Raw genomic sequence first — 15,256 nt, forward strand, 5'->3', positions numbered from 1 at the left:
CTGGTTTACTTCCCATTTAAAGTGCAGAGTCATGGTGAAGCCTGATTGCCTGCTATGCTCCCAGTAAGTTCCTCTAAAAAGCAGATAAGTTTCTAAGATACAGCTCAAAATTCCTTTCTCATGCTTCTGTGAGTTTAGGAACTTGGAAAAAAGTAAAAAAGGTAAGCACCTGTTTCTTATTTTACAGACTCTGACCTGCAGTCATGCCCTCTGAGGGACCTGCATTTGCAGTCTATAGCATAACAGTTTCAAGGGGTTTTTTCCCCTGTTTGGTTCTCTATATCCTTACTTCTCTTGTCTCACTGAATTTTGTAGTTCTGCTGTGGTCTTGGATTGAGTTGGTGCAGGTTGAGATGCCAGTCAGAGCTTGAAACAGAAATTTCTTAGTCTGTTTCTGCATGGAGGATGCCACTCATGGGGGATTGGCTGGATTACAAGTTGACTGAGGTAGAAGCATCACTGGTTTCTGAGAGAGAGTCAGTTTGGAGGGTGCAGATTACTAGGAGGGTGAGATTCTCTAAAAGATTCTTGTTTGACATGGAAAAAGACCTTTGGAAAAGTGACATCTTGTGCTCTCTTTGTGATGCACGTCTCATTCAGTGAGCTGTGGAAGACCCAGTAAGATCTTGTTTTGTGGCACTGTGTTGCTGGTAGTTGATACCACTGGATGCCCTGTCCTTCCCTTCCCGAGGAAGGGATGCAGATTTTACCAGACCTCAGTACTCTGAACCTAAACAAAATTTTTTTTAAGTTTGTTTTTTTCTTTTTAAGCACTCCCTTTTGATTTTTTTTTTTTTTTAAATGCAGCAGCTGGTTTGGATCTGCAGCTATTTCGGGTCTGTATGGTATGGTATGTTCTTGTCAGCAGTTCAGGTGCATGAGAAGCTCTGCTGTTCCCCTTGACTTAAATGATGGGAGTTGTACCCATGTCTGTCTGTGGGGTTGGTATGAGAGACCTTTGTCCTTGCCCCTGGAAAAGGGTATGTTGGGATGAAGTCCTCCTCTCACAGTGTTCCTGATGCAGAAGACAGCTATTCCAGTTATGTCTGTGGAAGTTGTGTAGCTACTCCAGCTGTCCCAGCTGCTGCTTATCCTGCTGCTCAACCAGGTGTTTGACATCCAGGTTTATGATGCACTTGGACTTCTTGATTTCACTAAGGAAGTATTTCTAGACTGGATTTCTGTTTAACTTGCTCTTTTAAATATTACCATTTATAGCTACAATGATTGCTTTCCTGTTCCTTTTTTTGTTTGGAAATCTATACAACTTTTCAACTTTGTGGTATGTTTCATGCAGATTTACCTGTATTGCTACAACTTTCTATCTAATTTCGTGGCACTTTTTTCCTCTCATTTCACTGTATTTTTAATACCAGGGATAACTTGGTGTTGCATTAAGCTGTTGAAATGAGACTTGTTGGTTATCAGAGGCTGTCCTGTGCCACGTGGGCTCTTGTGTGTTATTTAAGGCTATGTCAAAAATAGCCTGTTGCTTTTTGTGTGTTCCTGGGCTGTTCCAAGAAGCGATCATTTGAAAATGCTGAGACATGATTTAACTGAACTGTGCTGTTTTGCTTTTTGCCACTTAAAATATAGGATGCCCTTTTTACCTCCATTATCTGTTTTTGCAGGCTAAACTTTATTTTTAAACCTCAGATAACCCACAATAGAAAAATACTGTGGGTGCAGGACCTTTTGATAATTTTTAAAAAAGATTTTCTGCATGTACTTTAGTATAATGTACTAAACCTTGTCTAGTGGAAGGTGTCCCTCCCACTCCATGGTTGGAACTAGATGATCCTTAAGGTCCCTTCCAACCCAAACCATTCTGTGATTTTGTAATGCTTTTCTGTTCAAATAAATACATATCTTATGACTACTTAGAGTTTCATCATGGTTTTTATATGCTTTCTTTATACTTGACTAGTACAAACATAAACAAGGAATACTTGATTTACAAAAGACCTTTATCTGTACCTCTCAGTGTAAGCTGAGCAGCTTATAAATATTTGCAGTAACAGAGATTTTGAAGTTTGCTTTCAAGCCAGGAGAAATTTTGCACACATTTGCAGGTTTTATGATATAATCACACATCTTTGTGAGCTGCTAAGTTATTAACTACTTGTGATCAAATCCTGACTCTCTCTTATCTCTTGTAACAGCTAATGTTTCTGGCAGTTCAACAAGGATGTTGGTGTTCCGTTTGTCACTGATGATCAAGCTTTTCTTCCAGTTGGATGCATCGGTTTGTCCTGAGAAGTGTGACTGCTCTTCAAAAAATGCAGTTCATTGCTCGGGTCCCCACATAAAAGACCTGGCATCTTTAAATCTGCCTTGCAACATGACACAAATCCACATAACGAACACTAATGTGCCGTACTTGCAGGATGTTTTTTCTGGGATGGTGGAACTGCAGCATCTCATCTTGTCTTCAAACAACATCTCTCTGGTTTCACCAATGGCTTTTAAAGGGTTGAGAAATCTAAAAATCCTCAAACTGCTAGATAATAAGCTTGTTGAGCTTCCTCCAGAAGTGTTTGATGACATGGTGCAGCTTCAGCAATTGATCATCGAAAGTAACAGGTTGAAATCCATCGAGGAAAATCTGTTTGACAAACTAGCTAGTTTGGAGGAACTGTACTTGAACAAAAACCAACTAACAGCACTTCCTAGTGACATGCTGAAGAATCTTACCAAACTCAAAGTACTGAACTTGTCAAGAAATTACTTAGCAGCACTGCCTAGAAATATATTCAGTGCATTAGCCAGGCTTGAGAAGCTGATGCTATATTTTAACAGGCTGTCGTCAATAGAGTCTGGTATGTTTGATAACCTGACGGAGCTGCAGGAACTCTTCCTGCATTGCAATAACATCCAGTCCATCGCCCCTGATGCATTTCATTGTCTTCACAAACTGAGGCGCCTGACGCTCTCCAGAAACAAGCTTGAGGTTTTGCCTTCTGGGCTTTTTTTGCACTTGCATGATCTGTGTAAACTGACCTTATACAGGAACCCACTGAAGTCTCTTCCAGAAATACTGTTTGGAGAAATGAGGCATCTTGGTAGCCTGTGGCTGTATCACACAAAGCTCTCAACGATACCAGATTTTGTGTTCAGTAACTTGACAAATTTAGAGCTTCTTGTGCTGAGTTTTAATCCAGAGCTTACGGTTCTTCCAAGGAACGTGTTCAGTGGCCTGAATGAACTGCGAGGCCTTTCTCTGCATACAAACAATATTTCCAGTTTGCCAGAGGGCATATTTCTGAGCCTTCAGAAACTGCAGAACGTTTCCCTCTTTGATACAAGGCTTGAGGTTCTTCCTAGAGACCTCTTTCATAATCTCAAGCACCTCCAGAAGGTTTACCTGAATAGTACTAAGCTGCAGTCTCTTCCTGCAGACTTCTTTGCCGCTTTACCTGAGCTGCAAGAAGTTGTTCTTGACGACAACCCTTGGAAATGTGATTGCCAAATTCTTGGCTTCCGAGAGTGGCTCCAAAAGAGCATGGAGATAGTTAAAGATGTGCCATCTCTAAAGTGCAACAGCCCACTGGCACTGCAGAATATTTCTCTTGTGGCTCTAACCATTGATGGCCCAAAGTGCCTGCCAACCACAGCCATTACGTATCAGACCTTCAGCTCAACTTATTCCCAGACCTTGACGTCTCCTGTAACGGAGCAGTTAAGATCATCTTGGGAGATTTCTGTAACAGCAGTGTTTGACATGGAAAGCAGCACACCCACATCAATTCCTCCTGAGACTCCAGGTTTTACCTACTCCCATGTTGAAGATGTTGGACAGCCTGGGTTTCATTTCTCAGATGTTCCAATACAAACTTCTCCCAGCGTCATAGCACGAACTGACAGTGTCAGAGGAACAGATTTAACTACTCTTGTCTGGTGGGATGAGTTGCCAGCCCACAGGAGTGCTAAACCCTATTTTAATACCAGAATTGCTTATTGCCAGCTATTCTTGTGCCTTCACAGTTTGATTTTAGCACTCCAGACTGTAACCATTGTGCTCAGTCTGTATGTGATGGGTAAAACCAGGCAACTCTTGCACTCCAAAAATACTCCTGCTCAGCCTGTAGTTCTGATAAGATTGTTAAGAAGATAGAGCATATAACCCAAGAGAGGATTAGAAGCGTTGCCTTGGATGCAGTTTAAGCAATTGATACTCGATTCAGATCTGGATTACAAATCTTCATAGCAAGAATCATAAAGACCTTGGCTTTACAGCATAATGAAAATATGCTTTTATGTACATCACAGTTTTTGCCAGAAGTGGCTGTAATCACTGTACATTGCTACAGCATCTGGTGCAGGAACCCAGAGGGAGAGCTGAAAGTGCCTGTGGTCACCTCAACATGTCCTCTGTGGGTTTCCTGCTTTGGCCCTCAGCCCTGTGCCTGCTCACACTGCTCCAGTGGGGTGGCATTAACATAGGGAGCTCTACACAGGAACATGGCTTTAACTGTGCTTTAGAGAGTGCCCAAAGTACTCCAAATGCTATTATGCCTTATACTGCCTGTTTTGTCTCCTTATTGAGAAAACAAATGGTATTTTTGGGAGGAGATGCTGGGGAGGACCTTTTAACAATGGGAGTGTGGGTGGAATGGTACGATGCAAGTGTCTTAGCTTTTGTTCTCTGTCCTCAGCCCCTTTCCATGATGTGGCATGAGGAAGGGGTACCATTTAAAGCTAACAGCAGAGGAAGATGGTGAGATAGGAAGTATAATCTTGATGTACTTTATTGTTTGTCTGGGGAGGGGGAGAGTTGGAAACTTTGTAAAGTTACTACAGCTCTGAATTTGAAGTAAACACTTTCATCCTTAAACTTTGGCCAGTGGTCTGAAAAAAGCAAGGTGTTACTGGCTGTGTGATGCAGGGAATCTTGAAACCAGAATAACAGGCAGATGCCCAGAACTGAGGCTGGGCTTCACAGGAATGTATTAGATTGGAGCTGGTCTTGGCTGAGGTGGGAGAGAAAGGCATGATCTCTCCTGGGTTGGCTAGCCAAACAGGCATGCAGCCAAGCAGCAGGGAGCCTGCCTGAACTGAGGGCCCTGAAGTGTCACCACTGTTTTGAAGCTGACTGGGGAACGTACACAACTCCATCAGCTTGGAGTGTGCAGTAGCATTTTCAGTCTGGCTATTTTTTATCTTATTACATAGTGCTACTCCCTGACTTCCAGGCCTTTCAAGTGTTGATATGCAAAGACAACTACAAGGCAATAATGTGGGTTTTGGTCTTCATACCAAAATGCTTATTATTATTTGAATTATATAAATATTTTAGTTTGTAAGTAGACTGGTAGCTGTCAGACTGCCTGTGCTTTGGTAGCTCTTGGATTTAACTATTACCTTTTAATTATGTGACCTAGCTTGTTCTTAAAAGCTCTGATGTTGTGCTTGAAAACCTTTGGATGTGGTTCCCCGGCTCCTTGGGCCAGAGAGCCTGTACTCCAGGAGTCCTTTTTTAGTTGTACTGAGTTTCTAACTATTGAGGGCGTTTCTGGATGGCCTTAAAATGGCACAATACAGACCTGAGGTGAAGAAAGCTTGCATTTGCTGCAGATTTGTGGCTGGTTCCCTTCTGTGTGTTACTCTAGGCAGTGAGAATAAAGTATTTCTGCTTTGTTTCAGGGCATTCTGCTGCTCGGCTTGAATTCCTCTTCCAGGCTGTGAAAGGAGAAATGTGACTCTGTGGTGTGAAATGACCATTGTCTTGCTGTGAGGTTTAACACAATTTAGTAAGCCTGGCTAAATGGCAGTTAGAGCTATCTCTAAAGAAGCAGAAATGCCAGTCACTACAACTGGTGCAAAGCAAACTGTGACTGGATTCAGAAAACAGATGCTCCAGAATTTTTATTGCAATACATTTGAGAGAAGCACAAAACTAAGAGGAAGCTCTCTTGGTGGTGGCTCTGGGTGGTTGCATGCTGGTGTTTAAAAGGAGACAGTTGTTACAAATTTAGGTTCTTGTTGGACAGCTGTAATGACCACTTAGTGTTGTGCCAGCTCCAGCGCTGTCATATGGTGCCACGCAGGCATCTGCTTCCAGCAGCAGGAGATCAGTATAATCAAGACTAGCAAGAAAATGGTTCTACAAGCCATGCTGGTGATCATTCTCCTTGGAGAAGGAAATGTTCTCCTGGCTCCAGGCATGCACAGTATCTGATTTCTAAGGAAAAGCACCCCTTTGCTCGCCATGTGGGCGTACGACACCTTGATGTCTGGCCTCAGGGAGGGCAGTGGGGCAGCACCAGCTGCTGTTTTTCTGAACCCTCCTCTGGCCACCCCAGCCCTGCAGAGGGGCCAGCTGGGCCCCCATGCTGCTCCTTGGCTCCCACATGAAGTCACTGATCTCCGGCTCTGGCACGTGGGGGCTCTGGCAGGCGGCTGCACACAGGCAAGTGCTAAGAGGAGGATGATTCCTCCTCATATGTTGTCATCGGGCTTTCCCCATGCTTGAGCCAGACAGGGAAGTGAAGTCATCAGGCAACAAAAGGCTGGAGCAATGAGAGCCTGGGGTGTTTTACTAACTCTTCCTCTGAGGTGTCCTGTTTTGAGTGCTTGTGATTCATTGTCTCTTGCCCAACAGAGCTCAGCCCTTCCTGCAAAATTCCCTGGCCTGAAAAATCCAAGGATATCCTTATTTATACTCCATCTCTGTTTTTCCCGGAGAGGCAAAAAGGTCAGCATGATGCAGCTGAGGCAAGCAGGAAGGCAGCAGAGGGTTCTTGGGAAAACTGCAGATGCATCTCAGACCCCCTCTGGGCAGCCTTGCCTGGCTGCTGCCTCAAGGCACCGATCCCTTGCCACTGAATAGGAAAGGTTTTTCTCCCTCCCTGCAGCCCAGACCTCCATAATCTACTGCCCAGCCTTTGCCACCAGGCTGGGCTGGGGAGACAGTGGGCTGGAAGAGCTGGAGGTACCTAATCCCTGGTCAAGTGGGTCCTGACATTATGGAGCATTGACTGTGTCTCCGCCAGGCCTGGACCAGCAGGTCTTGCCTGGGGCTGCTGACTTGGCAGCCCTGATATCAGAGCATTTCCTATGGATGACAGAGGAGCTGGGAGGAGACGCAGCCAAAGGCACATACCCTCTGGACAAGGCTGGGGCTGTGAGTGTTTACAGACTCTCACAGTGGTCAGGGGCCCAGAAGCTCCTGCTTTGTCCCTTCTAGGAACAGACAAGCTAAGGAGGTGTCATGCCTCCGTTTTCATTGCCAAAGTCTGGGTTCACATTCCCTTCTCTTCTGGGTGTTTATGAATGGATAAACCCTGGCACAGCTTCTTGCTTGGGCTATACGGGGCAAGTCCCACTTCACTTCAGGGTGGGGGGCTGCTGTTCCAGCAGCACCCGGAGCCATCCCCCACCACTCCCCCACCACTCAGCCCCTCTTGTGCAATCTCTGCTGTAGGACTGACGTGCCAGGCTTCCAGCTGTGCCTTTGTGTCTCTCTGGATGGGAAAAGCTTGGGGCAGGGAGCCAGTGATGGCTGGCAGCAGTTCTGCAGCCTGCTGAACACTCCTCTGCTACCTTCCCCTGGGGAGAGATGGGGTCCCTTCCCCCTTCGGATGTTGGGAAGAGGTCACTGGGGCCCTTCCTGGTGCCTGGGGGGGCTTTACAGAGATGGAGAACAGGGTGAAGCTGGTCCAGCAAACACCTCATAGTGCACAAGCCCCACGCCATCGCCTCCTGCTCCAGCCGGTCCTTCCCCCCTCTCAGAGCCCATCGGACAAGCTCTTTCCGCTTCGGATTATCTCTCCAGGCGGACTTGGCTGCGAGCCCCACATTCCTTCCAGCCTAGTGCTGCCCTGAGCCTGTGCCAAGCCCTGCGTGCTTCTGCTATCGCTCGGGCCAGGGCCGAGTCTGGAGGAGACGGTTCTGCTGGTGGGGTGAACCCCACTGGTGCTTGAGATCCTACATGCCATTTCCCTTGAGCTCCAGGAGGGTTGTGGTGGTGCTCGGATGGAGGTTAGCCTGATGGCCATCCCTGCGACCATCTTGGAGGGACCAGGGCTGCTGCTCCCTCCCAAAGCTCCCACTTTGCATAAGCACTTTCCCAGGGAAAGCAGGATGACCCCATCCCTTGGGTCAGATGCAGAGAGGGCATCATCTGGCCCTGCAGTCCCTGAGCAGGGAGCTGAACATGCCACTGGGGCTTGATCATTTCCTCTATTGAGGAGCTCTCTGGTTTGGGTTCCTCAGGGGATTAGGGTGGGCATGGGGTGAGGTAGGGGCTACTGGTGCTTCTCTAAGGGGTAGGGGGGCCCCAGCACCAGTCCCTGAGGAACTAATGCCCCTTTCCTCACCTCTCAGCTCTGGCTTGAGCCTGTGGGTCCTGCTGCAGGGCTCAGACCCAGAGGTGTTCCACTACACTGGAACATGGGGAGGATCCCCTCCATGGCCCTTAGCCCGGCCCTCCACCCTCCTCCTCCACTTCAGCAGTGTTTGGCCTGATGCCCTGGGTGAGCCGGTCTCTGCGAGCACCAGGGGCCAACATGAGGGTTTCTTGTAATGGGGCTGGCACTTTACAGCAGTGGAAAGTAATTTGGGGGGGTCCCAGCACTGCACTGTGGGGAGTGGTGGGGCCTGGGGACGTTCCATCCCACCAAGGGTGCCAGTTTAGCCAGGAGCTGGAGGTGTACAGGGAGCAGGGGCTGAGGGGGGAGCAGGGGCTGCGGGGAGCGGATGAGTGTGCTCAGCTGCTTGGCAGATGAACAATGCACTCTCCCAGCCAAGCCCACAAGCTACTAATTTTAGCGATTACATGAATTTTTCCAAGCAGTCTCGAGTCCCTTGGTGATTCAGAGACTCTCAGCTTTGCTGCATCCGCCACCCTCGCCGTGGAGATGTACTGGAGCAATGCCAGCACGGACAGACAGACACGGGACTGGTACTCTGTCCTGTAGCAAGGCAGACCTCCCCAGTAATAAGTGACACTGCTCTTCTGGGGCTCCATAGCCTCCTTGGAGGTGCAGGGATTTGGCAGTGGCTCCACAGTATCCCAAGCTTGGTCAGGGGAGTTCAGCCTCTGGCTGGTGTGGCTGGAGGTGAGAAAGGTCCGCAGAGCAATGCTGGACGTGGGGCTTTCCCCCAGCATTGGGAGACTTGGTCCACCCCATCCAGCGCTGTGTGAGCTCCTGGCTATGCGGAGTAGCCTCTCCCTGCAAAAATGCTAATTTCACCCTCCGTCATATCCTTATGCTGTCTTGGGAGCTGCCTCTCCCCTCCAGATGTGTGGGGTGTGTCTGTGCTGCTGTCCCAAGCTCTCACACCCTCTGCTTCTCTGCCTTGTGAGTAGCCAAGCTCCCATGCGCTCACCTCCAGCTGCAGGAGTGGTGCACGGGCTTGTGCCTTTATTTTTAGGAATGTCTTGAAAATAAGTCATCCTTCCCAGCCAGAGCCAGGTTCCCAAGGCCCAGGTAGAGGCCAGTGGATTTTTGTCAGGGCTGTTAACTGGACTTCTCTGAAACTCTGGGCACTCTGTGTGGCAGTAGGGATCATAACCTGATCACCCCCCTCTTGGGGCGGGGTGTTTGAGGGTACCCACCACTAAATCCCTGGGGCAGCACTGCTTGGAAGGAGGTGAACCAGACATTCCTCTCTTAAATTGGGCTTGGGCATCGGAAGTACTGGGATTTAGTTTCTCTGTTGCCTTGCTAAAAAGCTGTGTGCTTCTGGGTGAGTCAGAGCGGGCAGGAGCCCAGCAGCGCTGGCAGTGGGCAGACAGAGCCTGATAAGGCTGTGATAAGGCTGCCAGAGCCCTGCTCTCATGCCAGGGCTGCAGGGAGTGGGCAGCTCCCAAGCCTTGACCTCCGGCTGCACTGCTGTCAAGAAAGCAGGGAGATTATTTTGGGAACCATGATTCTGGGAAAATCTGCTGTGTCAATAGAGTGTGAGCTAGAGCACTTGGGGGGTGGTGTTTTCGAAGTGCCCTTCCTCTCTGCCCAAATGTCTGGGTTTTGCCCTGGAGCAGGCAGAGAGCGTGGCCAGGGAGTTGTTTCAACCTCCATACTCACTCCCCAGCCAGAAAGGGGTCCATGGCCATCCAGCATGTCCTATGGCAGCTGGGGCTATGGCAGTGGTGGCAGTTGCCTCTAGCTGAGGTCCCACTCCCTACCATCTTCCCACGATCCCTGTCTCCTCCCTCCAAGACTGTCTGGGAACTCTGCTCTCCATCCCTGCAGTTTGCTGTTTATCCTGGTCTGGTCCCCTCTCTGAACAGGACTGCTGTCCCTTCCACTGCCCTGCACCCTCCCACCCCTCACAGCACGACACACTGCGGTGTGGGGATGGGGGCCGCCTTCCTCCCCCTTCTCTGGCAGCAGCCCCATGCTGTTCTCATCTTGAGCAGCTTGTCAGCACCAGCTGGGACCTGAGCAGGGGCTGCTCCAACTGGCGGAAACATGGGTGGGCTCAGGCGGGATTAGATGTGGTCAGGCAAGTTCCAGCTGCCCCGTGGTTAGCATGGGACTGCTCTGGCTCCAGGAAGCCCAAAGGGGCCACGTGTGGTGACTCTCAGCTGCTTCCTGAAGGATATCCGTTCCCGTTAGCTGCTGGACTGGGACAGCCCTGGAGAGGTGGGCAGGGTGGGGAGACCTGGGCTAGGTGGTGGGGACCAAGGGCACCCTGGTGTACCCATGTGGGCTGGAGGGGGCAGGGTAGGGGTGGCATCAGGTGCCCCTGAAGAAGTGGATGGGATGGCTTGGATGCTTCCCAAACACCCCTGTGTGCCAGGCTCCATCACCTGTGTGTCAGGACTGCTGAGGGTCCAGAGCAGCGGCAGCTCCTGGGGGATGGCAGTGTGTGCTGCTCTGGAGTTGCAGGGATGCCTGCAATGGGTGTTCCTCAGTGCCCAAGTGTTCCTCATGGCTACTGGGAAGTGCTCTGGCTTAGGCTGAGGGCTCTCTGAAGCAACCTGACCCCTGGTTGGCACCTGCATAGCCACTGGCCCTGGCGTGGTGCCTGTTTCCTGGCAGAGCTGGTTGAGGTGCTCACAGGACAGAGCCTGGAGTGTGTGCTCATGGGTGCCTGGCCTGTTTGCATCTGTGGCTGTAGGGGAAATGAGAGCTGTGACATGGGCAGGGTCGGTGTACTGGGGGTCTGCCTGTGCCAGCAGCCCTGGGCAGGAGGTCCTGACACTTGCAGGAGCCACAGATGGGGAGACAAATTCTGTGTTTGTGCTGAGGTGATGCCATGGAGCAGCCCTGGTGTGAAGTGTGCCAGTGAAGGCACACAGCCGTCCCACTGGGGACCAGGGGGGTTCCTGGGGCTGAGCTGCTACACTGGCTGACATGAGCAGCATGTTCATGGGGCCATCTTCTTGTCTTCAAACAAGAGCACGGGGGTTCAGGAGAGGGAAACTCCATCCTTGAGATGCTTGCTCTGCCGAGGAAATAGGAGTTGGAAGCAGCTCTGCTCCAGCGCTTTCCCTAACCTCGACACTGCCCCTGTGCTGATTCATTGATTTGGACGGGTTATATACTGGGAGGGGAAGCGTGAACCACACTCAGCTCTCTTGCCAGCACGGGGCTGTGCTCACTCGGCGTTCGTGGCTGCAGGACACTCGGGTAAGTCTCCTCTCTGCTATTGCCCCTGTGAGCAGCCCCGGGTCTGGGGGACTCCCAGGGCAGCTCCGAGGGTTGGTGGTGCATTGGTGGGATCTGCATGTTCAGCACCTTTTGTTTTGATGGAGATGTTTATCTTGCAAGGCTTCTCCAAAAAAAGTGAGACCACTTACACACTGTGGGAGCTGAGAGAGTTACACGGGCAATGTATCTCAAATAATTATCAACAGAGAAAATTAAGGGAGGCAAAGTAACATTTTGGGGGGCTAATGTTAGGAGCAGTGTGATGCTGAGGGGCTGAGCAGTAGGGAATATTTGGCCTCTTGGTCTGTAATTTTTTTGTCCCTAGAAGAAAAAGGGAGATCAATTGTTTCCAGCTGCCTTTCCTGAAGGTCTCTCCAGTATGGATGCTCTCTGCACTGCATTACCAGGGAGTGACATGAGCTGGGCTTTTGATGTGCTGAGCCTTTGGGGAAGTTTATAAATGGCTCACTATAAACAAAGCTGTTCTTGGATGCAGATTGTTTCCATATGGGAAACATAAACTGCTGGCTTATGGAGGGTTCCTCCCTGCCTGAGAGCAAGCATGTTCCTTGGAGGGAGTGCAGGGAGGGGGGCAGGGGCTGTGCTCCAGCACCCCAGGGTGCTGTGCCAGCTGGGGCACTGTGGCCACACCCCTGTGCTGCTGGACTCGCCTGTTTGACTGAGCTGTGCTCAGGTTTTCCCCCTCCCTTGTGCCCTCAAAGCTGTTAGAGGGGGGCTGCTCCATGCCAGCCTGGCACAAGGCTGCTGCTTTAATCTAGGGAGGGAGGAGAGGGTGTCCATGGTGTCTGTGCTTATGGGGGAATGGATAACTTCTCTGTAAAGCTCTTGCTTCTCTGGGCACCACCCCTGGGACCAGCCTGCAAAAGGTGCCCACAACAGACACCCTGCTCTCATGGCAAAAATCAGCCAGGGCTCAGACCTTCTGCTGGGAATGGGGTGAAGACAGGGCCACCTCTGTACCCAGCCTGTGCTGGGGAGCTGGCAAGGGTCCTGTTGACCCAAGCTCCTGCAGGACTGGAGCTAAAGCGTGCCTGGGCAGTGGGGGCTGGCACTGCTCTTGGCTCTGCAAAAGACGCTCAGGGCCGCTCGCTGCCAAGGCAGAGCTGGAAGGGCCCTCCTGGATGCCGGGGGGAGCACCCAGCACCCTGGGTCCTGCGTGGCTGTGGGTGCCCCAGGCTGGCTCTGGTCAAGGTCTGGGCTGTTTGGCCATGCCAGGAGGCAGTGCTGCTGGCAACAGCTCATCACACTCTGTAAAACAGGAAACCATGCTCCCGGCTGCCAGAGGAGCCAAGAGAGGTGGGATGCCAGGGATGCCGCTAATAGCTGTGGTATGGCAGCCAGGCAGTGTGGCCCCCAGCTCTGTCTCACTTTGCACTCCTGCCTGGGCTGTGCCAAGCCCTGCCTGCCCCCAACCTTCCTTGCCTGCCCTCCTCTGCCTCATTGCCATGCTGGGGATGGAATGGCCACAGACTTGGTGGCCTTTTGCAGGGAGAAAGCAGCACCCACCCCTGGCAGTGGCCCTGGGAGCTGGGAAATTGCAGGGGCTGAACCCCCCACCTTTGTTTCTGCAGGCCCAATGGAGCAGGGAGACTGGCAGCGGTGGCTGCTGCTGCTGGTGGGCATCCAGCTGGCCAGTGGCCAGTGCCCAGAGCAGTGCCAGTGCGTCCGCAGCGCCCAGGTGGAATGCTCTGGTGCCGGCATCACCACGGTCCCCAGCCCCATCCCTGCGAATGCCATGACCCTTCAGATCATCAACACGCGCATCACCGAGCTGGGTGAGGCATCCTTTGGCAACGCCTCCCTGCTCATCGGGCTGCGCATCGAGAAGAACAACCTGTCCCACATAAGCCCTGGGGCCTTCCAGCACCTGCCCGACCTGCGCTACCTCAGCCTGGCCAGCAACAAGCTGCAGGAGCTCCCTGTGCAGGTCTTCGAGCCTCTGGACAAGCTGGAGTCTCTACTTCTCTCCAGTAACCAGATCCTCCAGGTTGAGCCTTCCCACTTCACCCACCTAAGCAACCTCAAGGAGCTGCAGCTGCATGGGAACAACCTGCAGGAGCTGCAGGAGGGGGTGTTCGACCAGCTCACCAGCCTCACCAAGCTCAACCTGGCCAGGAACAACATCGACCGCCTGCCGCCCCGGGCCTTCGAGCGGCTGGCACGGCTGCAGGTGCTGCGGCTCTACGAGAACCGGCTCCGGCAGATCCCAGAGGGCACCTTTGATGGGCTGCCAGAGCTGCAGGAGCTGGGGCTGCACCAGAACCAGCTGGAGACACTGTCCCCGGAGCTCTTCGTGCACAACACCAATCTGCAGAAGCTCTACCTGTCCAATAACCTTCTCACCACTCTGCCGAGTGGCATCTTCTTGCCCCTGCACTCCCTTGCCAAGATCACTCTGCATGTCAACCGCCTGCGGGACATCTCCCCCAGTGCCTTTGGGCCCATGCCCAACCTGCGGGAGCTGTGGCTCTACGAGAATGAGCTTTCCAGCCTCCCCACTGGTGTCTTCAGCAATCTCACCCAGCTGCAGCTCCTGGTTCTCAGCAAGAACCGGCTGCGTTCGGTGGCACCGGGGGCTTTCCAGGGCTTGGGGGAGCTGCTGGAGCTGTCGCTGCACTCCAATGCGCTGCGCCGCCTGGATGCCCGGGTGCTGGAGGGGCTGCCCAAGCTGCAGAACATCTCCCTGCACCACAACCAGCTGCAGGCGCTGCCGCGGAGCCTCTTCCGGGCCACCCCTGGGCTGCAACGCCTGCAGCTGCATTTCAATGCCCTGGAGTACCTGCCCGCCGGCATCTTCTCCCCCCTGACTACCCTACGAGAGGTGAGGCTGCACAACAACTCCTGGCGCTGTGACAAGGGCATCCTGCCCCTGCAGGGCTGGCTGGAGGACAATCCCCACAAGGTGGGTGAGACACCCCCGCTGTGTGCCCAGCCTCCTGCCCTGCTGGGCACCCCCATCGCTGAGCTGCCACGGGACCAGTTCCTCGACACTCAGTCCCCCACTGCCTCCCCCCATCCCAGCACCCACCTTCCTGCTCACAGCTCTGAGGCAGCATCGCCAGAGGGCGCCTGGACGGAGCCCCCCGCGGGGCTGCCGATCTCCCCACGGGAGGAGGAGGAGGAGAGAGAGAAGGAGGGAAAGAAGGAGGAGGAGAAGGAGGAAAAGAAGGAGGAAGAGGAGGAGGAGAGAGGGCAGTGGGGGCTGACACGCATACAGAGTGGAGTGGTGGTGGCAGTCATCGTGCTGGTGTGTGTGGCCCTGCTTGCTGCTCTGGTGGCGCTGGTGGTCTATGGCTGTAGGAAGAAGAGCCAGGTCGTGCTTATGAGGATGAAGGCACCGAATGAAGCCTGAGTGTCCAGCAGACCCTAAGGGGAGAGGTGCTCATGGGGCATCCCCTCTCTGTGGGGCCAAGGGACATGACAGTGGCTCTGCATCAGCTGCCCTTGCTGACTGGGATGGGACAGCATCACCCTCTATGCTGCATGTACCGACCACTGTCCTTCTCTGCTTTGCCCTGCCCCTGCTCTGCAGCAGGGCATCCCCCTGGGTGATCTCCTGTGGCTGCCCTCTATCTCCAGTCCCTCTTGCCTCCAGCGCATCCTCTGTGCTCATTCCTTGCCCAAGATCTGGCAGC

The 15,256-nt window shown here is 52.3% G+C and overlaps 2 protein-coding genes across 2 annotated transcripts; both read left to right on the forward strand.

The window, feature by feature from the left end:
- Positions 1–1,956: 1,956 nt before the first annotated feature.
- Positions 1,957–4,795, forward strand: GP5 (glycoprotein V platelet). The gene has a single exon (XM_027738062.2). The coding sequence runs from the start codon at positions 2,189–2,191 to the stop codon at positions 4,112–4,114; it is 1,926 nt and encodes a 641-aa protein (XP_027593863.2). The 5' UTR covers positions 1,957–2,188; the 3' UTR covers positions 4,115–4,795.
- An 8,402-nt stretch (positions 4,796–13,197) lies between these two features.
- Positions 13,198–14,973, forward strand: LOC113996800 (leucine-rich repeat-containing protein 15-like). Its single transcript, XM_027738085.2, has one exon. The coding sequence runs from the start codon at positions 13,198–13,200 to the stop codon at positions 14,971–14,973; it is 1,776 nt and encodes a 591-aa protein (XP_027593886.1).
- Positions 14,974–15,256: the final 283 nt, after the last annotated feature.

The sequence above is a fragment of the Pipra filicauda genome, unplaced genomic scaffold (assembly GCF_003945595.2).
Source record: "Pipra filicauda isolate LSUMZ 115617 unplaced genomic scaffold, ASM394559v2 scaffold206_size1356665_pilon, whole genome shotgun sequence".
Classification (NCBI taxonomy): Eukaryota; Metazoa; Chordata; class Aves; order Passeriformes; family Pipridae; genus Pipra; species Pipra filicauda.